Raw genomic sequence first — 26,269 nt, forward strand, 5'->3', positions numbered from 1 at the left:
AGTCGTTCCCTGGCCATGTCAAGTAGATCAACCGGTCATTCCCTGGCCATGTCACGTGTTTAATTCTGGTTTCATCATGTCCCTGTGATCCACTCTAGGAAACTTGAGCAGTGGATCAAAAAGGTGGGGTGTTGACAGTGATTAATGTTGTCAATAAATATGCAATGGAACCTCCCTTAGCGGACACCTCTAATAAGGACAACCTCTCTCTTAAGGACACTAGTTTTGGTCCCAAATTGGGTATTTCCATTCAATTTTTAACCTCTATTAAGCACAGCACTTGTCAGGTCCGAGGGTGTCCTTTATTAGTTTATAGGGATAAGAGGTTCTGCTCTAGTTCTAAGGCTGTGCAAGAGTCGAACAAGTTGCATGCCTCCAAATAAAATTCTGTTGAACCTGCATTTCATCCTAGGACCCTGTGTGCAGTGGCCAAGTCATAAAGACAATGCCTCTAAGTTGGCTATGGTAGACCTTTGAGGCCAAGTGGCTCAATCTGAAGACATTCAATACAAGGCCCAATGATTCCTCTGCGATCCCGTACCATGCAGCCTCAAGGTGGAGATAAGCCTTAACCCAAATCTATCATCGTAAAACCAACCGACAAAAAGCTCAACCCTTGTATTTTGTAAACCAGTAGTATTTTACATCCAGTCACAACCAAGGTGGTATAAATTGTCATCACTGACAACCATAGGGATCAAGGTAGCATACCCAATAGTTATCACCGCAGGTTATGAAGACCAGTCACTGGCACAACCATAGGGACCAAGGTTCCATAGTTTTCACTGCAGGCTTTGAAGACCAGTCTCGCCACCATAGGGACCAAGATTCCATAGTTTTCACTGTCGGCATTGAAGACCAGTCTCTGGCAGAACCATAGGGACCAAGGTTCCATAGTTTTCACTGCAGGCTTTGAAGACCAGTCTCGCCACCATAGGGACCAAGGTTCCATAGTTTTCACTGCAGGCATTGAAGACCAGTCTCTGGCACAACCATAGGGACCAAGGTTCCATAATTTACACTGCAGACTTTGAAGACCAGCCTTTGGCACAACCATAGGGACCAAGGTTCCATAATTTACACTGCAGACTTTGAAGACCAGTCTCTGGCACAACCATAGGGACCAAGGTTCCATAGTTTTCACTGCAGGCTTTGAAGACCAGTCACTGGCACAACCATATGGACCAAGGTTCCATAGTTTTCACTGCAGGATTGAAGACCAGTCACTGGCACACCCTTAGGGACCAAGGTTCCATAGTTTTCACTGCAGACTATGAAGACCAGTCTCTGGCACAACCATAGAGACCAAGGTTCCATAGTTTTCATTGCAGGCTTTGAAGACCAGTCTTTGGCACAACCATAGGGACCCAGGTTCCATAGTTTTCACTACAGACTTTGAAGACCAGTCTCAGGCACAACCACAGGAGATCAAGGTAGCAGTCTTCACTGCAGACTCTGAAGACCAGTCACAGGCACAACCACAGGAGATCAAGGTAGCAGTCTTCACTGCAGACTTCGAAGACCAGTCACAGGCACAACCACAGGAGATCAAGGTAGCAGTCTTCACTGCAGACTGTGAAGACCAGTCACAGGCACAACCGCACAGGACCATGGTAGCAGTCTTCACTGCAGACTGTGAAGACCAAGATGGCATGGTCTTCATTGCAAATCAATCTCAGGCACAACGAAGACCAAGGTAGCAGTGGTCACTGCATACATTGAAGACCAGTCTCTGGTACAACCAACCATATCGCAGATAAGAGGAATCAAGGCAACAAAATATTCGCGACAGACCTCAGGTCTTCCACAGGAACAAAGGTGGCACAATCATCTCAGGCCTAACAACAGGACCATGGGTACCACCATTCTGGCTAGAAATCTTTCAAAATGAAATGCATGCCGATTCAAAATCTGGGAGGCTGTTCTCCCATCCTTGTACGTGCAAAGAGCGACTAGACTTCTTCATATCCCTCTCATGACACGATTCCAGTTGGCCCGAACAGTACAATTTTTGGGTCAAAGTCCTTTACACCAGACAGTACAACGATTACATAGAAGTCACACAGTCACAGCTTATACTTCATCCGTCAGCAGAGAAGTCACATTGAACCATGAAACGTGACAATGGGACTTCTTGGTAAACTCTGCCATACAGACACCTGTCCACAAATTCCATAAGTTTCAACACAACACAGTTTCTTTTTTAACTTTTTTTTATTCAATACATTACTGTACATATTTTTTTTCACCCATCTTAGAATGTTGTGTGTGGTCGCCTGCTGGTGAACCTTGGGTGATGGAGCGGCCTCTTCACACGGTTGGTCAGAGGGAAGCGAATCTTGCTATCCTGCAAACGCAAACAGAAGAAGAGTTTTAGTGAAAGAAGAACATAAAGAAACAGTTATTGGAAGTTCAACCATTGTTCCAACATCAACAGCTCCCCGTCAAAACTGACTTCTGCTCCAAATTTCATCTGGTTCTTGATAAACTGGCAACTGATTTCAATCAAAATTGTCCCCCCTTAACATTCCCTAATGCAAATTTTGTTCAATATTTCCAGAAGCTTTTTCAGTTGATCGATGCAATTTGTGGTAAGCCTCGTGATCCTTTGTCTTTGGGGAACCCAAAGTGTGAATGCACCTTACCATCGATTTTTTATGGACCCCCATCGCACTCTGTACGCACCTGGTATACTCTGGCCACAACCCCCTCCCCCGCATGCATAGGCATCAGTAAGCCATATATTCCACCGTGTATAAGAGGCAATAGCTCCTTACCATCGATTTTTTATGGACCCCCATCACACTCTGTACGCACCTGGTATACTCTGGCCACAACCCCCCCCCCCCCCCCCCGCATGCATAGGCATCAGTAAGCCATATATTCCACCGTGTACAAGAGGCAATAGCTGGCACACACAAAATTTTGTCAGTGGCACAAACAATGGGGTTTAGAACAAAACGGTGACATGGTAACAAAGACGAAGAATAAATAATGACTACCAGTAGTCTTTATCAATTATTGATGATACCAATGATTTATCAATTGCAAGTATCATGTTCTGCCAATGCCCAGATTGTATTTATGGATCTGTACTTACGTGGAACTGCTTGACGTATGCACGTCGGCATTTGCTTGATGGGATAGCCTGGACCTTCATGATCTGAACAGAGTGAGCTCTGGCACGATGACGGGCTCCCAAATCACGATCTGAAATCGAGGAAAAGGATTTATTCAACACACTGATCAATGAGATTCTGCTAGTCCGCTACCGGAAACCTGTACATTTTCACACCTCAATGGGATTTGCCAAAGTTCTGCGAAAAGTTTTTCAGCGCAGTGGAAGGGAGTCGGGCTGATGATCAAGAGATTGTGGGTTCGACTCCCGGACAAGTCACTGGTTGGTTCCCCTACTGGTGAGTTCAAGTGAGTGCTTTCTGGCTGCTCTTTGAACCCCCCTCCCCTCTCAATTGATTTCTTTGGAGACCAGGGTAATAATATGGTATCTCAAAAGCATTCACAACAGGGAAACATGGAAAAGCCCTAACTCGGTATTATTGTCGTGATGCTCAAAATGTTTCATTTCCGGGCCAATTTAAAGTTCATTATACTCTGTAACAGCGACCAAGTTATGGTCACAGAAATATTTCGAACACCGCACTTGGCTACTTACAGCACTGGGTGACGGCTCCGGAGATGGTCAAGTCACGGTACTCCTTGTACATGTTGTGAGTTCCACTTCGTGAGTCATAACGAATCCAGATACCAAAGTTCTTGACCGTGCAAGGTTTCTTCTCAAACACCTGGAAAGTTTCAAATTAATTGTTGTAATTGTTCAGATTTCATTTTCAACCAATTTCACATAAAATACCAGACAAGAGCTTTTCTTCATTCTTGTTATTACGATAGCATCAAGGAAGTTACGGAGTATCAGCAGATTGACAGAATCAACACGATATGCTACTGAAAGCAAGAGACAACTGCTGTAAACAATATTTTCCATCTGTTACTGTGTTCTGAACTAACAGTCCCATTTATCACTTAAATGTAAGATCGGAAATTATACGTTTCGGCTGCATAGAACCAGTAAAGTTTTGTGTGGTCTTTGATGTAAATAAGACAAGATATAATACAAAGAGACATTTTGGATGATTTTGTAGTTGGGTTTTTTTGGCCCCTAGCAAAATGACATTGCCAACAAGACTCTAATGAGTACAGCGGACACAATGAAAGAGTGAGTCCATGTAAGGTAATAAGACGAATTCAAAGAATATGAATCAGTGCCAAAACAAATCAAAAGCGCACACTCAGAACTCGTCAGAAGGCCTAAGCCGACTCCGGACAATGGCTAGAGACAAGGTGATATTTGGTTCAAGGTGAAACGCATGACTGGTCAGTGCCAAAACAAACTTCTTCCAATTCATCTATTACCATTTTAGACATGAATATAAAATTCCCAAGGAAATATTTACCCTGCTGGCGAAGACGATCTCACCAGCCGATTTCTTCATCTTTTTTAGCTTGTTGGCAAAGTACCAGAACCTGGACTTGGCAGTCGTGTTGTTCGGGGCGAAGATTTGCATTTGGTACAATGGTGGTACCCGACATTTCTCGGTTGGGTACGAACGACCCACAACCTTGTATTCCAGCAACTGCAAAGATATGGAGGAAATGTTAGTTTTAAGTACAAATCTGTAAAAGTCATGATGCATCGGGAATTTTCATACCAGAACCCAAGGCTTACATGTAACCACTTCCCCAGTAACCATTTTGGGAAAATGGGCCTTTTCCACTTTGTATCAACTTTACAATTCACAATCTAGAACACGAGGTTCAAGAAAGGCGACAAGTTGATCATTGCTGTATGCACACTTGACATAGCCATTGTTACAATGGGAGGTGAACTCAGCTAGGGTTAGATATGCAAGAAAGAATGCAAGTACAGTTTCTTCTCTCAACAAACCATAGAACCATAGAGGTACACAGAACATTGACAAAAGGTCTACATTTTCTTATTTAGTAAATTGTAGCAACTTTACAATTCACAATCTAGAACACGAGGTTCAAGAAAGGCGACAAGTTGATCATTGCTGTATGCACACTTGACATAGCCGTTGTTACAATGGTTGTTAACTCAGCAAGGGTTAGATATGCAAGACAAATCCATGTTGCTCTTTTTCTACAAAGGGGGTACACAGAACATTGGGAAGGTCTCCAGACTTTTCCAATTGAAGTCAATTGTAGCAACTTTACAATTCACAATCTAGAACACGAGGTTCAAGAAAGGCGACAAGTTGATCATTGCTGTATGCACACTTGACATAGCCGTTGTTACAATGGGTTGTCAACTCGGCAAGGGTTAGATATGCAATACAAATCCATGTAGTTCTTTTTCTACAAAGGAGGTACACAGAACATTGAATCCTATTCCTGTTACATTGGGAAGGTCTCCAGACTTTTCCAATTCAAGTAAATTGTAGCAACTTTACAGTTCACAATCTAGAACACGAGGTTCAAGAAAGGCGACAAGTTGCCCATTGCTGTATGCACACTTGACAATGCTGGCGTTATACAAAGAATAACTCAGCAAGGGTTAGATGTGCAAGGGTAAGTTAGATGTGAAAACGAGTGTCCCAATCTCTGAATCTGCGTCACTCAACCGATGTCCGAAAACATCAACTACAAAATCGCGACAACACAATCGGGACAACACAACAGAAGTGACAGGATGCCATGTTCGGCATGTTCCGAAGAGAAATAGGAAAGCTGGAAAGAAGACATCATTCGGCGACTGTACATTATGCACGCAATGCATATGAAACCCTACAAGACGGCCATCTTGAATTCTCAACACAAAAATTATTCCAAAGCAAAACCCAATTTTCGGTTCGTTTACAGACTGTAATTTAAACTGGAACAATATAAGTAAATGAAAGAATCATTAGTGCTTTTAATAAAGTATTTTTTATTCCGTAATCAAGATTCTGTAAAGGCTTATTTGAGTTAGAAAATCAGGATATACCTCGCCACGAGCCTTCATTTTTACCCACGAGGAAAAGAGGCCGACCACGTGACTTTTCGTGAGAATTCTATCCGCAGATACTTTTTATCATTGTTAGCAATATAAATGAATGGCACAGACCTTTTGGGGGTTAAAAAAATCGTTGGTACATAAAATTACGAATAAAATTGTTCGAAACTCGATTAGCCGGTTACCGTTCTGATACCACTTTTATAAAACACCAAGCCGGGCCTTAACAATTCTTGCGCAAAAACTAATTCAGACATTCTGCAATGTACGGCGATTGTAGTGTATCAAACTGTATGGATTCGACTGAATTGCGTAAGAAAATTCGCATGGAGAATCAACACGCGAAAATGATGAAACGTGGCTGAAATACACTGAAATAAGACGTAAGTATAGCATAAATACCGAATCAAGTAAATATATACTACATAGTTGTTATTCATATTTCATTGAAGAACATGTTCATCCATAAACCGGTAAGTTCACGCCATTTTATGCGATGATGGATCGGTCTACCTAATGCGCGTCCGGAACAATTTGTGCGTCCGGAGCGCGTCCGGAAGAGAAAGTGCGCGTCCGGAACAATTTCCTATGTAAATATGAACTTAATGTTGCATTAGATGGCTTAAATAGCATTTTAATTCCATGTAGAGAAAATCTCATTGGTGAATTTGTATTTTACAATTTTCATATTTTACAATTTTCAGCGGGGTGATTTGGGTGTTACACGGCCATCAAATCTCAGTTTACTGACGTTTCTCCTCAACCAATTGTTGTTGCAGTTGCAGAATTTCGATAGTAGCCGTGTTGTAATGGATTAGACTGGTATCTGGTGTCTCAGCACATGGAATGCCGTCAGAGTGTCTTATCATTGTTAATTTCACAAAAAATCAGAATCAAATATGTTATTGAAAATCGCTATACAGTCAAAGTGTCAATTAGTGAGATGTGTTCACATTAATATGTAAAGAGCAATCTCTAGTGAACTCACACAACTGTTTGACATGGGGGACCGGGGAGCCCCCCAAACCCCGTCCTTCTGACATATTTAGCCAGTACATTGGGGGATGAGTCCCCCAAACCCCCAAAAATATATTTTGTGAGAAAAATAAGTGAAAATTGTACTACTTCTTTGATGTGAGTGTATCCTTAAATCCACTGTCATCACTAGATCCTTTGATAATAAGCCATACCTAAATTTAATAAGCCATACCTAAATTTAAGTGTAGCCAATTAGAAATTAATCTAAAAAATAAGTCCCCCCCCCTCCCGGGCCAACTCTGTCGAATGGTAGAAAAACTGGCATTTTTATTTTAATGAATAAGATATATACCCAGGAAAATAATCATTAAGCTCATCTTTAGTTGAAGCTCTTAAAACCGCACTGAATTTTGTTGACCCCCTTCCCCCTTCCCCCTCGATCCCCTCCCCTCCCCCCTAAAAGCGCAAATTGGCTTCACAATAATTGCTATTGCCCCTTATCCCACGGCACGCAAAGACAAACTCATACCGACTTAGACGACCACAACAGGAGAAGGCGCGTAAGGAAGTTGGGATATGATTATGGCATTAGTAATTAACCACCTCGCTGAAAATTGTAAAATACAAAGTCACCAAAAAGATTTTTTTCAATTTTATTTTCTCTACATGGAATTAAAATGCTATTTAAGCCATCTAATGCAACAATAGGTTCATATTTACATAGGAAATTGTTCCGGACGCGCACTTTCTCTTCCGGACGCGCTCCGGACGCGCAAACAGAGTTCCGGACGCACATTAGGTGGACCCGATGATGGATGCAGAAACCACCTCAATTTTTCAACTCCTCTCGCATATTAAGATATTTCGTGCAACTTCCAACAAAAACTTTTCTCACTTTTCATGACTTTCAGTTTTTGTCAGTCAGTGAAAGTCCACGCCCATTTGGTTTTGCTGTGGATATTCGCTCCCTCTGACATGTGCAAGTGGAAAGCCAGAGTTTTTGTCATTTGCACCTTGGCACGCAACGGGACGGATATGTTGGTGGATGATTTTGAAGACGTTTGTTTGGCTATCAATGAGTTTCACCTCGTGATGACCTGGAACAGTGGTTACAAGTGATTACAAGTCTATTTCGATATCAATTACATAATACTACAACAGGTGCCAACATGTGTACTGTTACATTACACATAAATATTGGATTATTTCCTCCCTTTCAATGGTTGTCAGTATGTCAACTGCATATCTCCTTAATTTTATTAACTCTCTTATTTGCACTGCAACCTGTCTTTCTCTTTCTGTGGCCTGTAGGAAATTTTTATCACTCATTAAACCAAGTGAATTTCTGTACACCTCAATAGAACTTTCTTCATCGAAGCCGTATTTGTGGCTGATGTGCTTCAGACTATTTCCAAAGCCACTGTTGCTGCCCAGTTTAAGTAGGGTAACACTCATTTGGACGTATTCATTTGACAAGGAATGTAGTGACAGGATGTATTTTAAAGTCCTCTTTTCAAGTTGTGTTAGAATGTCCGTATCATTTACTATGAGTGGGATAAGAACATTATGTGTTCTATATGGCAGGGTCATTATTTGCCTAACACATTTCCGCCATGTTATCGAGATTCTTTCGAAGGTATTCAGAGAAAGATCCCATAGTTGACTTCCATAGAGTGACATGCCAAATGTTCTAAACAGCTCGTATCTATTTTCTGTATTGGCGTGTTTGAAAAAAGCCATCACCATATTCGTTAATTCATTGATTGCAATATCAAATCGTTGATCTCCTAACCTGGGGCCGATAGGAATCCCCAAATGAATTTCAAAGGCACTGGATTGAGTCATCGTGTTATCAAATATTACAAATTCTGGGACCTCATCCTTTGTTGTGCCGATCTATGTTTGTTTGGGTCATTTTAGCACCTCCGACCTACTGGTGCGATGCTAACTAAACTACAGTACAACCTCTCTATTGCGGACACCCATGGGACTGGGCCAAGGTGTCCGCAATAGAGAGGTGTCCGCACTAGAGAGGTTATGCCAAATCGTCCGATAGGTGGATTTGAAGTTCCCGCCTTGCAGGTCTTGGTTTTCTCTGTGTCGACATCTAGCGTAGAAACTTTAAACCTGTTGGCTGATCGGTATTTGCTTGTGATGTTGCGTTGAATGACGTGGGCTACTTTGGAACTCAGAGCGTGAATAATCTCTCTAGTAAAAGGTGCCCCTTGTATTGCGAAATCTCCTCAACATGTCATAATGTGTGAAAAAAAACCATAATTTCTGTCCATCAGCCACCTTTGATTAATAATTAATTTTTTCTAATTTCTCTACTAACGCATATTCGCCGCAACACTGACAAAACCGCGTGGATTTATGAGTGTCCGTTGACACAATACATGCAATAGGCCTATGTGATTAGTTGAAAAGATGAGTAAACAAATGCCGCGGCTTAATTAGGATACAAAAACACAATGCCATGGGGTAATTACGTTGATTAATTACGCAAATATCACACCTGTCGGTGTTCAAAGGCACTGGATTGAGTCATCGTGTTATCAAATATTACAAATTCTGGGACCTGATCCTTTTTTGTGCCTATCTAGGTTTGTTTGGGTCATTTTAGCACCTCCGACCTACTGGTGCGATGCTAACTAAACTATATCATATTTCAGAGACAGTGTGTAACTTTTTGGAAGGAATCCGAGATTGGCTTATGTTTGTCATTTCAATACATTTTCAGTATAACTGGTTGACGTTCGTTCCAAGGTATATTGGTTTTGAGGAAGATACCATAATGGATGATGATGCCTTGCGTGGCTTGGGACCCATGGCTGATGCGCAGTCCCAAGCAAGGGTAAGTGCAGGCCTGTTCAGATGTCGCATCTGGAGCCGCATGCTGCATCCAAAAATAATTGTGCTGTATGGAGATTGATCCAGGAAGAACGAAGTCCAAATACTGATTTGGACAATCTCATCATGCATGGTCATTCCCAGTTCCTCACAAATCTTGTTATTTTGTCGAGAGTCTGGCATTCTCAACCGATTTGTGCAAAGGACATTGTGTTTCTCTATAAACCTGCTGAAAGTTGAGCTAAATTTGTTAAATTATGGCTTTATCTGCTCAGAGTTAGTTCTATACTACATGTACCAGCATACTGGTGCTTAAAAGAGGCATCCAATTCTTACTTGTTTGAACAGGCTGAAGTCGTTGTTTGCATTGGCGATTGAATAATATTTATTGAGGGTTTCCTCCAGGCCCAGGGGACGGAATCTTTTTATATCCGTTGAATTCTTCGTTTTCAGGCATGTCAATATTTTGAGCAGTTGAAAGCTGCTGACACTGGATGGCAGCTGTGTGCTAATGTTTTGGCAAACGGAATGTACCAAAAGTAAGCATTTTAATCAAGTAATTGTAAATGTTCATCCGAGTGCATGGTAATTTCAATTGCCTCATTTCACCTCAAAGAGAAATATCTTTTGAATATGCAATACCCCACGAATTTGGCCCGGATATGACGATGGTATGGTTTTAGTCAATGGGAGACGAAACCATGGAAGACTGCTAAAATTTGGAATCGGGAATGATTGCCAACTTGCAAAGCGAGGATGCTGATTATGCTTGGATTTGAGCGCAACGCAGTATTTTCTTTGAAGGAGATATGCTTTACAGGTCATATCCGGTACGCGTGAGACTATACTCAAACCGTACCATCATCTAAAGAGGGGTATTGCAATGTGTCCATTATCCAGTGACTGCTGACTCCATCAGCACCTGAAGAAACTTGCACTCCACCCAGCTGCTTCCTTTAAATGCAGGCTGGATGCGTAGACACATTCTGTATGATTGTCCCCGAAAGAAAAGGACTTAGGACTTTTGGCTGGAGCCAAAGTCAGTGAAGAAGAAGCTTGGGGGGGATCGGCGAAGACCTGCAGCAAACTGCTAACCTTTGCGATTGGGTTCTCCAGAGACAACAGAATTTCAAATTTTGAGAAACAGCCCAAGGAATAGCCCACTGGCCGCTGCAGTTATTGATCAGATTCAGGCATCATTTTTACCAATTTTTACCCTTACTGGTACCTTGCATACTTTATTCATGAAAATATTCGCATACGCTATACTTTTATTTTCAGCAATGATCATGTGAAATTCTTCTGTTTTCAAGTCATTGAGCATTTCCTAAAGACAAGGTATTTATATTCATCTTCTAGAACTCGGTTTACTCATAAGTTCGCTGAGCCAAAAGTGACTCTCCTCATTTTCATATGAGATACAGGTAGACTTAATTAAGCTAAACCAAAAGTGACTCTGCTCATTATTTCTTTGGACTTTGACATACCAGTAGACAAAATTTGGCTGAGCCAAAACTAAAAGTGACTTCGCTCATTTTAATTTTAAGTTACCGGTAGATTAAATTTCCCTCAGTCAATAGTGACTTGGTCGTTTTAACTTCGAGGTACCTAAATAATTTTGGCATGCTTCCTTACTTTCCTGGGCCATTCCATGAGACACTCATTTAATTTGATGTTTTTCTCTCGGGAAAGAAAATTTGTGCATATGATGAGTCTTGATTTATTTCAGGTATATGCGTTCTAGCGCCATCGAACAGCAACAAATCAAATCCTTCTTGATGACCTGGTTACAAGTACAGGTGAGTATTTCTTCTGTGTTCCCATGTTTGTTCCCTACGCCACTGTCGCAAAACCAGGTGACATCGGTCAATACCCCCATGTTTGGGAACGAGGCTAGGTCCGAAGCGTAAGTTCGTCTAGGTCCCCCCCCCGCCTCCTTACGTGGTAGGTAGGCCTTTGGGAGCTCCTAGAGATTTAGAGCTTGAACCACAAATGTACAGGCCAATAGCTAGTGGTAATAATGTGAAGCACTTTGAGCGACTGAAACCAGTTGGATTTAACGCTATTAAGTCTCATGATTATTATCATTATAGAGGGGGAGTTCTGTGTAAAATAAACTTGGCACTGTCGGGCATGGGCGCTACCAGAAAAGTAGGTGTTTGGCATAATATGGGGCACAATATGGCATGATAAGATGGTGATAAATACTGACGGTAAAGCACCGGCTGCTTTGCATGTCAGGTACCAACAAGCTGGCGCCAGTTTCGGCATGTTCTGTTAGTGTTACGCAGTTTACAGATTTGTTGTGCCTCAGTTATCAGGCAGGGTGCCGGCGGGCACTCCAGCACCCTATTTTTCGAGCCCCAATTATAAAGTCTCATTTCTCTTTATTTCAGAGCTGCTCGGGAAATCTGGACAAGAGTTTCATCCGGAACAAAGCAGCCCAGATCTTCTCCTTGACGTTTATCGTCGATTATCCTCACAAGTGGCCAACGTTCTTCAGCGATATCCTGCAGAGTTTCACCCTCGGTCAGCCTGCTGTTGATATGTACTTACGGATTCTTGTCGCCATAGATAGTGAAGTTGTTGATCGGGAGATTGTTCATAGTCACGAGGTAATATTTCGTTTCAAATCCCTTGCTATTTCTGCTTTGAAATCAAGCATTGTGTACTTAAGTTAGAAAGAAGATCAAAGACGGGTATGGCATCAAAAGTCTGTCATTCCGTCTGACACAAGAACTACCATCTGTTGTCAGGCTGTATTGGGTTAAACAATGATGTCCGTTCCATTAGATAATGTAGTACAGTAGAACCTCTCTATTAAGGAGACCCTCCGGAATGACAAGTGCTGTCATTAATAGAGAGGTGTCCTGATTAGAAAGGTCAAATTGAATGGAAACAACCAATTTTGGACCAAAACTAGTGTCCTTAATAGAGAGGTTGCCCTTAATTGAGAGGCTGTCCTTAATAGAGAAGTGTCCGCTAAGGGAGGTTCCAATGTACTCTTCATTACCAGACCCGAAAGAATTTAGTTCAACAGACTTTCCACAGTTGATCAAGTGTAAAACTAAAAGCGTCAAACGGAAATCCCTTTTTGAAACTCGTTTCAAACCTCCGATCAAAAAACTTACAATGATACCACTCTCTATTTCACTTGCTGTAGGAGTCGGAACGCAACACAAGAATCAAAGATGCAATGAGAGATGGCTGTGTACAGATGTTAGTCGACTCCTGGTTTCAAATTCTGGTAAGCAAAACTTTTCCAAATCATTCAATAAGGTAGGCCCCAAAATGCCAAAGACATAGACACGCTCGAGACAGACATGTGGTCTGACTGAGTTGATGCAAGAACTCAGTGCCATTTGCATTCTGAATATGACTACGAGTTCCAGATGTCAGGAAAAAAACACGAAAAATGGGTAGGAAAAGTTTGGGCCTTGTGGCTCCTACACTTTCTCTCTTATGGAAAGACTCTATTTATTCACGCACTGGGGGGTCAGGTTGCAAAAGGATATTTTGGGACCTACAGGTGCGGTTGCAAAGTAAACGAGTTTTTGTACACTCGAATGCATACAAAATGTTAATCTCATAATGTTGTTACTAAATCCTTTTGGGTCCCAAAATAGATGTATGAAGCGCAAAACCTTGAGGAACCAGTAGCTTTTGCACGGCAGCCCAAAAGGATGTGGTCAATCACTTCTGAAAAAGCCGATAGCTCCTGTCAGTATTGTGTGACAATATTAGGAATTGCTTACTATATCTGTAATTATTATTTCTGTGTTTCTCTCTAGCCCTGGTGAACCCAGACACCCAGGATCGTTAACCGTTATAAGTTTCAACACCTTCCTTCTTAATTGCTCCTTTCCATTGTCTTATAATCTTTATCTCTTAAGCTGTTTGACCCTTTTATGATCTTCCTGATTAGCAGCTGGTTACTAGGCCCCTGTCCTAGGCCCTGTCTGATAATCTTGTATTAATACAACTGTATGCTGATTGGTTGGTTCTTTAATTACTGAGTGCTAGTTGGCTCCGAGCCTGATATTTGGGCTAGGCTATTTTACCCATTAGGGGTGTGTGTAATTACGTATAAATGATGATGATAAGATGTTTTGAGTAAGTCCGGGCAGATCCAGAAAGCCAGCCTTCACACTCTGTAGCTAAACAAGACATTCTCTTGAAAAGCGCCAGAGTATTTTGCCCTGTGATGTTTCGGTTTGTAAATGAGAAGTTAGAGTGACGTGGATAATAAATAATGTAAATATATATCTTAGTTGGTTTAGTCTTTGGGTTCGAGTTCAGAGTTGCGAAGTCTATACGGTGACAAAATACATAAAGCCCTTTTACTGCTACAGATATTGGCTCATGCCGATAATCCCCTTTAACTGGCCTTAAATCTTCACCCTAACTTTCTTCTTCTTTCAGACGACTTATCGGAATTCCAATCCAGAGATGACATGTCTGTCTCTAGACGTAATTGGTGCTTACATCTCGTGGATCGACATCAACTTGATCGCAAATAATCGTTTCGTCGGCGTGTTGATGCAATTCATGACGATGCCGTTATTGCGAGAAAGCGCTTGCGACTGCATCCACGAGATTGTTAGTAAGGGGATGGACCCAGTGATGAAGACGAAACTCATCGAGTCGTTTGCGAGCGTTTTACAAGACACCGGTGTGATGGCCGTCTCGGATGTAAGTAACACCACAATGTTAAAGGCCTACTATGCTGTTAGTAAAAAATTTAAATTTATAATTGAGTTTGAAAAGTTCCATTTGGATAAATACAGTGGAACTTCTTTAGCGGACATTTCTTTTTTAAGGACAACCTCTCTATTAAGGACACTAGTTTTGGTCCCAAATTGGTTGTTTCCATTCAATTTGACCTCTCTAATCAGAACACCTCTCTATTAAGGACAGCACTTGTCAGTCCCGTGGGTGTCCTTAATAGAGAGGTTCCACTGTATTTGAAGTTGTCGACCAGGGTTCCATCCTATCTTATCTCAATGCTCTTACATTTCAGGATGAAGAAGGAGACTTTCTTGCCAAATTATCCAAACTGGTGAATACGATGGGCATAAATCTTATTGGTGCTTGGCAAAGGTAGGTCATCGCTCATCAGTTAGGCCTGACTTAAATTCAAAACTAATTATTTTGGGAGTTAGCCCGGTGAATATTCCGTTGGTACACTGATAAAGACCATGTCATTATATTCTCATTCTGTTGACGTTTTCTGGTATATTCAAACCTAGTCTCAAATTTTGACATCCGGTTACTCGTGGAAAGTTTTGTTAAAATGATTTATGCTCTTCTGTCACAATCGGGCGGTAAATGGGGCCAGTTCAGGCAAGGATGAAACAACACTTTCAATAATCAACTCAAGAGTTCAAGTAACAATGAGTAATGGGCAGAGGATGGAATGAGTCAGGAAGGCTTTCGCACATTTGCCAATTCAGCAGGTGTGAAATGATCAGATCACCTGGGCTCTTTATTTGTTATGAATGAATCAAAATGGTAATGAAGTAATTATTTAATTGCTTCATTACCGTTTTGATTCATTCCATAAACACATTTTCACCATAGGAAGGCTTTCGCTCATTTACCAATTCAGCAGGGGTGTAATGATCAGATCACCTGGGCTCTTTATTTGTAATGAATGAATCAAAACGGAAATGAAGTAATTTAAAATTAATTGCTTCATTACCGTTTTGATTCATTCCACAAACACATTTTCAAAATGTCGAACAATATTATTCTTTGTCAGGTTGGGTAAAGTCGGTGAACATCACAACCCAGATATGGCGAAGGAATGTCTGGTAGCGGTGGAGAACAAAGTGCCATTAATGTTGACGTACCTAGGGAACGAGGATGACGACGTGTCCGCGGCTGTTGCCGGATTTTCACACGAGTATCTCGATTTCCTGAAGCAGATGACTGCCATATCGCCAAAACAGAAGGAAAATTTTGAGGTACGTGTTTAATGAGGTTGAACAGAATTATCTATGGCGGTATGCTTGCCACGTAAATTTCTAGTTACTTCTGAAGAAATCTTTTTGGAGAATCTGAATCTTAACAAATTCATATACATTAGAACCTCCCTTAGCAGACACCTCTCTATTAAGGACAACCTCTCTATTAAGGGCACTGATTTTGGTCCCAAATTGGAACTTTCCATTCAATTTGACCTCTCTAATCAGGACACCTCTCTATTAAGGATAGCGCTTGTCAGTCCAATGGGTGTCTTTAATAGAGAGGTTCTACTGTACATCCGAGAGCCAAGGATTTGTCAGTCCCGAGGGTGTCCTTAATAGAGAGGTTCTACTGTATTTTAATCTTCACTAAATACAAACAAGTATCAAAATATTTCAAACAATAATGACATTTAAATGACCATGCCTAATTTGATTGATAAACTTTTCCATTTTGTTCTGATATGATTACTTCTGAATGAATGAGTTTTGAAAAGTTTCAAATGGTATCAGTGGCTTGCTTGAAAGAGAATATTATTTCTGTATGCAGTTGTGTGTCGGCAACATATTTTCTAGATAAAAGCAACATTGCAACCAAAAAGTGCACTGTGTCTATTGTGCGTTTATTTTCAATTGTTTCAGAACCTCCTTTTCGTTACTGTTAAGAAGATGAAGTACGATGAATCCTATAATTTCGATTCAGAGGTTTGTATAGTCTTGAATTTGGTGTTTAGTTAAAAAAATGACCATCAGGTGGTGTAGTCCAGGGAGTTCAAATGATCGGTTTATGCCAGGAGAATTGGTGTTCCTGATGACCTGTCAATAGCGAAGACACTGGGAAGAGATTTGATTGATTTTTGAGGTACTTGTCAAACGTAGATCTACGTCTTTGGTGGTCGAGAGGTATCCTACCAGGAAGTAGATTAACGTCTGTGATGGTCAAAGAGTAGATTAGTAATTCATTTCACCCCAAAATCGAGATAAGGACATTGGTCCCAAGGGAAATACTTGATTGACTTGCTACAAATATCTTACAAACTCCTCTATTTGTTTTCAGGGAGAAGAGGAAGCCATGTTTCAGGAGTACAGGAAGCAGCTGCGGCGAATCATGAACCATTTGGCCACGCTGGTAAGATTAAAGTGTATTTCCTGACAAGTACATTGCACTGCCCTCGCCTCAGTAGGTATAAAAGCATCATCAAGTCATACGCAAGTTACTAAATGGAACCCTTTTGCGGACCCTATTGTCCACATGTTCAGCAGGCCTAATCTAGCTAACTGATCTGCGCCAGACTTATGAATAGGAAATGAGACGGTACATTTTCACCGCCCGAGAAAACGCGACAAGGAGGCTGAATCGTTGGTGTGCGAAATCCCAGGTTGTCTCCCAAACTACGTTATCTTTGTGTGCGCCCAGCTTTACATTATCTCTGTGTGCGCCCAGCTTTACATTATCTCTGTGTGCGCCCAGCTTAACATTATCTCTGTGTGCGCCCAGCTTTACATTATCTCTGTGTGCGCCCAGCTTTACATTATCTCTGTGTGCGCCCAGCTTTACATTATCTCTGTGTGGTCCCTGCTTTACAATATCTCTGTGTGCTCCCAGCTTTACATTATCTCTGTGTGCTTCCAGCTTTACATTATCTCTGTGTGCGCCCAGCTTTACATTATCTCTGTGTGCTCCCAGCTTTACATTATCTCTGTGTGCTCCCAGCTTTACATTATCTCTGTGTGCTTCCAGCTTTACATTATCTCTGCGTGCTCCCAGCTTTACATTATCTCTGTGTGCTTCCAGCTTTACATTATCTCTGTGTGCGCCCAGCTTTGACATCTTCTCTTCTTCATCACAACTTTTCTCCATTTAGGACACAGAATTGTTCCTGGTACGAATGCACAGCATCGCATCTCAGTCATTGATGAGCTGGAAGTCGGTCGATTACCAAGATGTGGAAGTAGCCATCTTGTTGGTCTACCAGTTAGCTGAGGCAATTCCTGTAAGTTCACTCTTCGTAAGATAGAAAGAAATTAAATAATCAATGCAGTGACCCGATGTTCATAACCTCATCACCCTGGAGAGTGAATAATTCCGGACTTTTCAACTACTATGAGGAGCTTGTTGGAACACCCAGCTGGACCAGGGGGTAGCAGAAAACCACCAGGTTGCCCCAGTGGGCACCAAGCTGCTGACCCAATAAATACTTGGTGCCAGGAAAAAATGTCAAAAGTTTTTGTTTGCTTTTACTTCCCAATCACATTTTAGCCGCCAAACACATGGGTTATTGTGTTATTTTTCAGTCGTCTGCTGGTCATCATTTCACCGGACCCAAAGCTGATGTTCTACTTGAGCTGATGAGAACAGTAAGGCATAATTTCCTCATCTTTTCTGGGTAGTTTAGTAGCGTTTGTTTTTATGACCTCTTTTTGCAGCATTTCTCAAAGGATTCACCTCACTTTTCCTGCCAGAATGAGTGACCAATGTTTGTTTCATTCCATCTTTTGTGATCAGACATATTGACCTACATGTATCAGAAGCTGGGTTCATTCTAATTCATTTTCCTGCGTCAAAGTTCAGCCCTATTTCGCCTCAACCGAAGAAGGCAGCAGCAAACATATATGACCCATCACAGCAAAACCAGGCACATGTCGCACAGAAGATGAGCCTAAATGACACCAGGAGATAATGGAAGAAATCAATGTGCTCATATTTCACAAAAGACAGCCAACAGAGAAATGAACAAACAGTCTGTCTCAACCTGCCAAGCTCAGAGCGACATGCGCCTAGTTTTGCTGTGACAGGTCACCTATGCTCAAAAGAACAAAGGTAGAAGTGAAAGAAGAATGTAAGATGGATTACCATACTTTTATCAATCCTTTTATTCGAAATTCATTTCGTTAACCGTTCTCTTCCAGTTGATGAACTCTGGTGTCAGTCACCATCCCCACTCGGCAGTTACTCTCCAGTTCTTCGAGACCATTGTGAGATACGAAAGATTCTTCCTCCAAGAGCCACAGCATTTAGCGGAAGCTTTGGTGAGAAACTCTTCATTATGACCTTGAACGATATCATGTTGATACACATTCTCCACGCAGGCAGAAATCGTCATATTCTCTCTGCCATTATTGAGTTCCACATTCCACATTTATTCTACTTTCAAGTGTTCTCCACAAGGCCTTTTGTCAGGGTGGCCCACCCTACCTTGTTAGCTTACCACCCTACCTTGTCAGCTTACCACCCTACCTTGTCAGCTTACCACCCGTCCTTGTCAGCTTACCAACCTACCTTGTCAGCTTACCAACCTACCTTGTCAGCTTACCACCCTACCTTGTCAGCTTACCACCCTACCTTGTCAGCTTACCACCCTTCCTTGTCAGCTTACCACCCTTCCTTGTCAGCTTACCAACCTACCTTGTCAGCTTACCACCCTACCTTGTCAACTTACCACCCTACCTTGTCAGCTTACCAACCTACCTTGTCAGCTTACCACCCTACCTTGTCAACTTACCACCCTACCTTGTCAACTTACCACCCTTCCTTGTCAGCTTACCAACCTACCTTGTCAGCTTACCACCCTACCTTGTCAACTTACCACCCTACCTTGGAAGAGCCACCCTATCTTGCTCTAGAACTTTGTAGAGGGTTCCTAAAGGGCCACCCAACCTCAAATTGCTGGCCACCCTACCTTGTGTTGCACACTGGTAAAAAATCATTAAAATCAAGGGTATCACCCTACCTTGAGAAAACCCTGTGGAGAATACTGTAAACCTGTGCCAGGGCTTTCCAACTAATATGAGCAGCCTGTTGGGATGCCATGTAGAATCATGAGCACCAGAAAACAAACCCTACCTTCAGAAAACCCTGTGGAGAACTCTGATTATACTGTGAGTCAGTACACAGACGTAGAGTAACATTCTCTAGGGTTGGAAAAAATTGCAAATAATACTTGTTTTAAGCACACAGTGTTTCACATGAATAGAAGACCTGAAAATCCTGAATGATCAAACAGCCAATTCACCACCATGGCAAATCGACCACAACAGCATTTGGGACACAGCGGCACATCACCTAATACAACCACGGTCACACTTGGCAGTGAAAGGGTTGACTGTAGCGTTTATATTTTCTCTCCACAGATTGCATTTCTGGATGAACGAGGTCTAAGGAATAGTTCTCCTCATGTCCGCAGTCGGTCTGCATACCTGTTTTCACGATTTGTTAAAGGTGCTCTACGGTAAGTCGAATTTTTTTAATGTTGTGGCCTAAACTAATGCATCACAGAATGTCAATTTTTAAGGCCAGGAGAAGTAGTCTGACTTTGATAGACAATATAGATATTGCTCTGCGTGCAAAATCAGTCATTTCTGTCTGGTACCCACTTAAGACCTGGGTAGAGTTAGGCACGTCAACAGTGGTGATTGAACTGCCGACCTCATGACAGCTAGTCGGATACCAGAACCGCTAGACCAACGCGGCACCTCAAACGATTTACCGAAAGTCACACATTTGCCTTCCAGGTCGCAGTTCCAAGATTATGTCGAAGATATTCTGAAGCGGATGCAGGACCTCTTGATACTTAGCTCACCCGATAATGGACACCAGCATCTTCTGACATCAGATGATCAACTCTTCATTTACGAGACGGCCAGTATTCTCATCGTAGGAGGAAACTTCCCACCCGAGGTATGATAGTTGTTTTTTATTCACAACAGAAGAAAAATACTGTTTGTTCATATATCAGTTGGAAATATCACTCTGATTTTGAGTGAAAGGGCAAGATGTAAGTAAGTTGTTCATTCTAAGTAAATGTTCAATTTGAATCCAGATGACCCCGATCACATCTGAAAGGCTGCAATTGCCCTGATAAAGGTATTGCAAGTGGCATCCAATCAGTGGAAGTGGGCTCTTTTTGATTTTTGAATTGGATCCAGTTTTGCAATCACAGCTATGAGTATAGGCCAAGTGAGTTTGATGTTTCGAATTATTCGTACTGCAGCATTAGGGATGTTAGAAGAACTTATTCAAATTTCATGAAAATATTAATTAGCCCTGCCTTTAATTTGATGCTAACATTTGAAGCTTGATAATGAGCTGTTGCTGTTGACTTTATTTTCAGAAAAAGCAGTTACTGATGAAGGAACTGTTGTCACCGATTCTGAATAAGTTTGGCGGCATCCTGAATAAGATGCAGCGAGAGAGGGACGAACAGAAACAGCTGATGTATGCTGAGTGTCTCGCCTCTGCTATGGCATTTGCTAGGTAAGCGTTTTATTTCACAGTTTTGTGAAAATGAAACTTTTGCATACTTTTAATTTAACATTTTGACAACAACCTAACTGTAATTTAAATTATCGGTAGCTTTTCATTTTGTTGCCATATATATTTGCAATTATCTGTGAACATGAGAATGATAAAAGACACATGAAAAGTGGCCTTTCCAATGTGATAAATAGGAACTTCACATCAGTAAAAGGGAACTTTGGTGGTCTAGTGCCGCTGATCTCTGGGCTAGTGGTCAAGAAGTCCCAGGTTCACTCCTCACTGTGAGGAGCCTCATAGCCTAGTGGTTAAACACTGCAGGCTCCCACCCAATAGGGCCTCAGGGAGAACCCAGGATTGTATTTCTGGCATTGCTTTTAAGGAAATAAAATCCTGGCTCTTCACAGTCCCTGAAAAGAGACGGCTAAGGTTCGTGGTATTTGGTGTCCTGAAGAAAACTCCTCACTTTAAACTCTAGGCAGGTCTCTAATTGCCTTACTTGCCTCACTTCATCTAGATTTGGTGCATATGGGTACCAGTCAGAAATAATCCAGTTTTTGCCGGTTGGTAGCCATTATACCAGCTCATCTGTACTTAGTTAATTTGGCGGTGCTTCTGCTTGACTATGATGACAAAAGTCTGTATTTCATTTCAGTCGAACGAGTAAAGGCTTTTCTGCACAGATGAACATGAAGCTATGTGGGTGCTCGCTGGCCTTTACGGAAACACTGAAGGTCTTTCTCAGCGCCCTCGGTAGCACTGTCCATCGTCAGCGCCTCCACGCCGGGGTACGCCAGTTCCTCCACCGGATGGTGGTGTGTTTGGACGGTGAGATTCTGCCGTTTATTCCCGTTGCCATGGAGAGTCTGTTGAAGAGTCCCGATGCACGGGAACTTCATGATTTCATTCCGTTGATGAATCAGCTTGCAACGAAGTTTAAGGTGAGTTGTCTTCTAACTTATTTATAGAGGGTCCCACGTCCCCTTGAAAAACCTCTTTTTCAAAAAATCGTCCCTAAAAAACCCTGAAATATCTTTAAATCCTGTGTTGTTTCATAGGAAACTCTTAACTTTCAATACACATACATTTGAAGAGAAAAACCCTTGACATTTTTCGTTTTTCCTATGTATTAGACCAAAACGTTTTGCTCCAAAGTTATACATTTTTGATTAGTGGTGCAGGGCATCAGTCTTACTTGAAACCGATCATATTTTTAAGAGATATTTGTGCTTGACTGAAGAGTTGGAAGAAAAATTTACCCTGGAGCCCCTTAAAATTTGTCTACCGGTATTTGCGCTTGGAATTTGCTTTTGAAATATTTCAGGGTTGAACTTTCCTTTTCAGAATACGATTGTGCCATTTCTGGAACAGGTGTTCATGCCGTTTGTGACCACGATTTTCCAAGTTCTCCAGATGCCGACTGACGAGCGTGACCAGGTGACGGCGTCGGAGAAACGCATGCTCCATCGTAGTTACTTCCTATTCATCTCGTGTCTACTCACTAACAACATACATGATGTACTCGCCAACCAAGGTCAGAATAACTTAGGCCGCACCAATTTAATACATTAGAGTGCGGACCTGCCGTTAAACCTGAGTCCCCAATTCGGGGAGAATACAATTTCATAACACCCAGTCACCAGCACCAAAGCCACCTGTTGACAAAAATAAACCCAGCAGTGATCAGTCACCAGTACCTATCCTAAAAGACTGTCCCCTGCACCAGGATTTAGGACAGCAATTCTGACCCGCAGTCACCTATATCGAGGAAAAACTGTGAGGAACACAGCAGGACCTACAAACAACAAGCCACTTCATCTCCACTGTAGTTTGGGCAGGTTGAAAACCGAAGAAGAAGCATAGAGACCCACAAGTACGATTTGTAAATAAATGTTTTCATAATCATAATTTTCAGAACCACAGAATATACACCAAGTCTTACTGACAATCATCCAGGGTGCGCGGGACGAGCCCGACCCACCAACTCAAAAGATGTGCTTCCTCATCCTCAGGAAACTCGTGACCCTCTGGGGGGACGAGGCCACACATCCCGCATTTCACAAGTTCACTTACGAGAATATTCTACCGGCATGTTTCTTGGCGCCGATGAAAACGTCTTTCGATCTTTCTGATGCTCAGACAGTCCTTGTTTTGAATGAGGTTTCCAGCTGCATGAAGACAATACATGAGAAGAAGGTGAGTGCAGTCTACATGGCGACTCAAAAAAATGCAAGACATGAAAATGTAGATATCCCAGTTATTGTAAATTTTATGGGCATGTTCATGGGTAGCATTTTTTGGGTCACCCTTTGTAGCATTTAGCTGCTTCAAAGTCCATTTGCAGGCTTAGAATAATCACAACTTCTTGTTTCAGCACTTTATAATGTACAGCAGTCTCAAAGCACTTTAAATTTTTCTTCATCGAATACTGTACCCCAGAAAACATTTGCCAGATGTTTTGTTTACAGTTGCCAACCTTCGACCACAAAACCTTACATTTTGCGCATACATATTTTGCGGAACTACAGGCACAGTAATGCATTATGAATGGACAAAGTGAAATTAAGCGCAAATTAAATTTCCACAAAATTCAAACGTACGCGAAATTTTTCCTGCATACGGTAGCTTTGTTTTTTTTTATTTCACAGGGAAACGAGTTCATCAAATACTTACAGACTGATTACCTGCCGACACTTAACCTCACACCCGAGAAAATACAGGAGTACTGTCAGGCTCTCAAGTCAGAACCTAAAATGTTCAAAAGTTATATGAAAGTAAGTGATGACATTTCGAATTTACATATTTCTTAAGTCAGTTGACTTGAACTTGCATAGTGCTTTTCCGTGGACAGGTCATTGCTAAAGCACTTTGACATCTTGGAATCTTCAGGGGGGGGTGTTAAGTGCCATTGCAGGTTTTTACCAACTGTCCTCATGTCAATCCGGTAAAGCAGGCTTTTCCGTACATTGTTATGTGTATAGTACTATGTACAATGCATGCAGACTTTCTACATGCATTGTAGTACAATACACAGAACAATGTACAGGAGCGTGCTTTACCAGTTTGTATGTGTATTGTACTACAAGTACAATGCATGCAGACTTTCTACATGCATTGTAGTACAATGCACAGAACAATGTACAGGAGCGTGCTTTACCAGTTTGTATGTGTATTGTACTACAAGTACAATGCATGCAGACTTTCTACATGCATTGTAGTACAATACACAGAACAATGTACAGGAGCGTGCTTTACCAGTTTGACATATATTATAGAGTATCTGTAGACATGCATTTGACAGTGATTGCACCAGGCCTATAACTGTGCCAGGACTATAATTGTACCATTTTACCTTACAGTTAGCAATTCAAATATTTTACAATTATGGCCTTGACGCAAGGGCCCAACGCGCCGCGTAGCGGCAAAAAAACGAAGCTGGCGAAACATTTATAACGGGTCACCGTCACTTATTATTGGACTTGTAGCGCATTTACGGGGTCGCAACTATTTTGCTTTATAGTGTCACCAGGAAAGAAAAGCATGCGACCTAACGCCGATCTATTTGTATAAAGTGATAATTGGAAGGTATATAGTAGGAAATATCAATAAAATAATCATTCCATGTCGCCTTTGAGGGCATTTTTGATTGTAAAAAATATATGTGTACGTCACCGGAGTCTCTGCAATGATAATTTTATCACAGCAGTCTCGCGCAAGTAGAAGTTCTTTACCTATTAGTTCTTCACTTATTAGTCTGGCGTAAAGCCAGACGTTTTCCATTACAATTTCACTACGATGTTTGACCAGAAGGAGCAGTGCGCGAGATATGCTAATGAGCAGACTTCCCTTGCTTGAGTTTCGGAAGAATGTTCCATATCGCGCTAAGCTGACCACTGCTGACCATGACAGGCGTGCATTGGACTGGTACAGGTTGGAACTGAACATTGAATATGCTGGTGGTGATGCTTTCTGATGAGAAGTTGGTCGTGACTGATGCAGTATCCTTGGACTTGTCCACAGCATCGTTCAATCATTGCTCTCTGAGCTGCCTTGATTCTGTACTTACCCAAATACTGAGATCAAATGCCTGTTGACTGTGCTTTAAGAGAGACTGGCGCCATGCCTAGTCTCTCTTAAAGCACAGTCAACAGACACCAACCCCCTCAGACTCAGAAACCACAAACGCCCAACCCTGCCTGCTACCTTAATACTTCTGGGTTTGCATTCATGTACTGCTAGCTGTTTCCTTAGTGTATGGGCTTTAACCTTACTTTTAATAAATTCTCTAATTGTCATTTTCGTCTTTCCACAGGTGTTTTTCACACAGGCCAAGTCATGACGACGATTCCCTACCTCTTGACAGCAACGATTGTCGCGTGATAATTTTGTAAAATATTTGTACATTCTGACCTTTGATGCTTTGTAAATACTTGTGATGGTTTGCCTACTGTAACTCCTCCCCCTCCGATTGAATTTCTGCAGACTAGATCAGAAATTTGTGTTATTGTTGTATAGTAATTGTAAAACCTTTCTGATGAGTAGCACTGTAATGACGACTATCCCTTCCTTGGGATCTACTGGATACACGATGACAATCTGAATAGGAACGATAACGGTCTCTAGCCGGACTACGACTATGACGTTTAGAGTGGCAGAGCTGCCAACCCCAGATTTTCTCCTTCAGTAGTATTCTAACAAAATTCCAGATTTTTCAGTAGTTTCAGGGTGTCCTTCAGTAGTCCTCAGGTTTGGTTAAAACACCCTTTTTCTGTGCACAGTGCACTGTCGACGAAGCCGGGGGGGGGGGGGGCGATTCTGCATTCTCCACTTTGCATGAGGGCAAATGACCAAAGAGCAAACCACAAATAATATTGAAAACCTGAAAACGCTTTTAATGATTCTTCAACAGCAAAACACATAACATATGGTACATACAGGTATAAAAGATGGTTTATAAGATGAAAATAAAATAATTACTATTTAGTATTATGACACAGCTAAATTAAATTGATTGGCTTCCCTCTGGAAACTAATAAACTTTCAAAGTAAAAAAATACGAGAACTACTCCAGCATACACCCTTGCATACAACAGCAGTTCATCTTTGAAAGGGAACTTCTCAATCATGTACCGACAAGCAGTAATATAGTAGTTTCTCACATTCTTGTGAAATGCCGCAACTTTCTCTGGA

The 26,269-nt window shown here is 41.7% G+C and overlaps 2 protein-coding genes and 1 non-coding gene across 3 annotated transcripts; 1 reads left to right on the forward strand and 2 right to left on the reverse strand.

Moving 5' to 3' along the window:
- Positions 1-2,195: 2,195 nt before the first annotated feature.
- LOC135491081 (large ribosomal subunit protein eL20-like) lies at positions 2,196-6,082 on the reverse strand. The gene is made up of 5 exons (XM_064776726.1): positions 6,023-6,082; positions 4,473-4,652; positions 3,674-3,803; positions 3,101-3,210; positions 2,196-2,347 (listed from the first exon to the last, which is right to left on the reverse strand). Exons 1-5 carry the CDS (start codon positions 6,038-6,040, stop codon positions 2,255-2,257), a joined length of 531 nt encoding a protein of 176 aa, XP_064632796.1. The 5' UTR covers positions 6,041-6,082; the 3' UTR covers positions 2,196-2,254.
- Positions 5,473-5,606, reverse strand: LOC135491872 (small nucleolar RNA SNORA68). The gene has a single exon (XR_010447951.1). It is a non-coding gene; the product is annotated as a small nucleolar RNA SNORA68 (small nucleolar RNA).
- Positions 6,083-6,354: 272 nt separating the features above from the next.
- On the forward strand, positions 6,355-25,869 carry LOC135490721 (exportin-T-like). Its single transcript, XM_064776116.1, has 23 exons — positions 6,355-6,414; positions 9,750-9,863; positions 10,313-10,398; positions 11,141-11,197; positions 11,589-11,658; positions 12,256-12,474; positions 13,023-13,106; positions 14,282-14,551; positions 14,880-14,959; positions 15,621-15,825; positions 16,468-16,530; positions 16,883-16,954; positions 17,691-17,819; positions 18,121-18,183; positions 18,736-18,855; positions 19,957-20,054; positions 20,338-20,503; positions 20,937-21,079; positions 21,735-22,020; positions 22,424-22,613; positions 22,995-23,275; positions 23,728-23,853; positions 25,392-25,869. The coding sequence occupies exons 2-23, from the start codon at positions 9,804-9,806 to the stop codon at positions 25,416-25,418; spliced, it is 2,895 nt and encodes a 964-aa protein (XP_064632186.1). The 5' UTR covers positions 6,355-6,414; positions 9,750-9,803; the 3' UTR covers positions 25,419-25,869.
- Positions 25,870-26,269: the final 400 nt, after the last annotated feature.

The sequence above is a fragment of the Lineus longissimus genome, chromosome 7, assembly GCF_910592395.1.
Source record: "Lineus longissimus chromosome 7, tnLinLong1.2, whole genome shotgun sequence".
In the NCBI taxonomy this organism is placed as follows: domain Eukaryota; kingdom Metazoa; phylum Nemertea; class Pilidiophora; order Heteronemertea; family Lineidae; genus Lineus; species Lineus longissimus.

Coding starts and splice junctions, on each gene's coding strand:
- LOC135491081 (XM_064776726.1), bottom strand. Junction 3,804..4,472: donor AGATCGTCTTCGCCAGCAGG/GTAAATATTTCC, acceptor GAAACTTTCCAG/GTGTTTGAGAAGAAACCTTG. Junction 3,211..3,673: donor CGGAGCCGTCACCCAGTGCT/GTAAGTAGCCAA, acceptor CCTCGATTTCAG/ATCGTGATTTGGGAGCCCGT.
- LOC135490721 (XM_064776116.1), top strand. CDS start 9,804: ATGGATGATGATGCCTTGCGTGGCTTGGGACCCATGGCTGATGCGCAG. Junction 18,184..18,735: donor TACTTGAGCTGATGAGAACA/GTAAGGCATAAT, acceptor GTTCTCTTCCAG/TTGATGAACTCTGGTGTCAG. Junction 23,276..23,727: donor AGACAATACATGAGAAGAAG/GTGAGTGCAGTC, acceptor TTTATTTCACAG/GGAAACGAGTTCATCAAATA.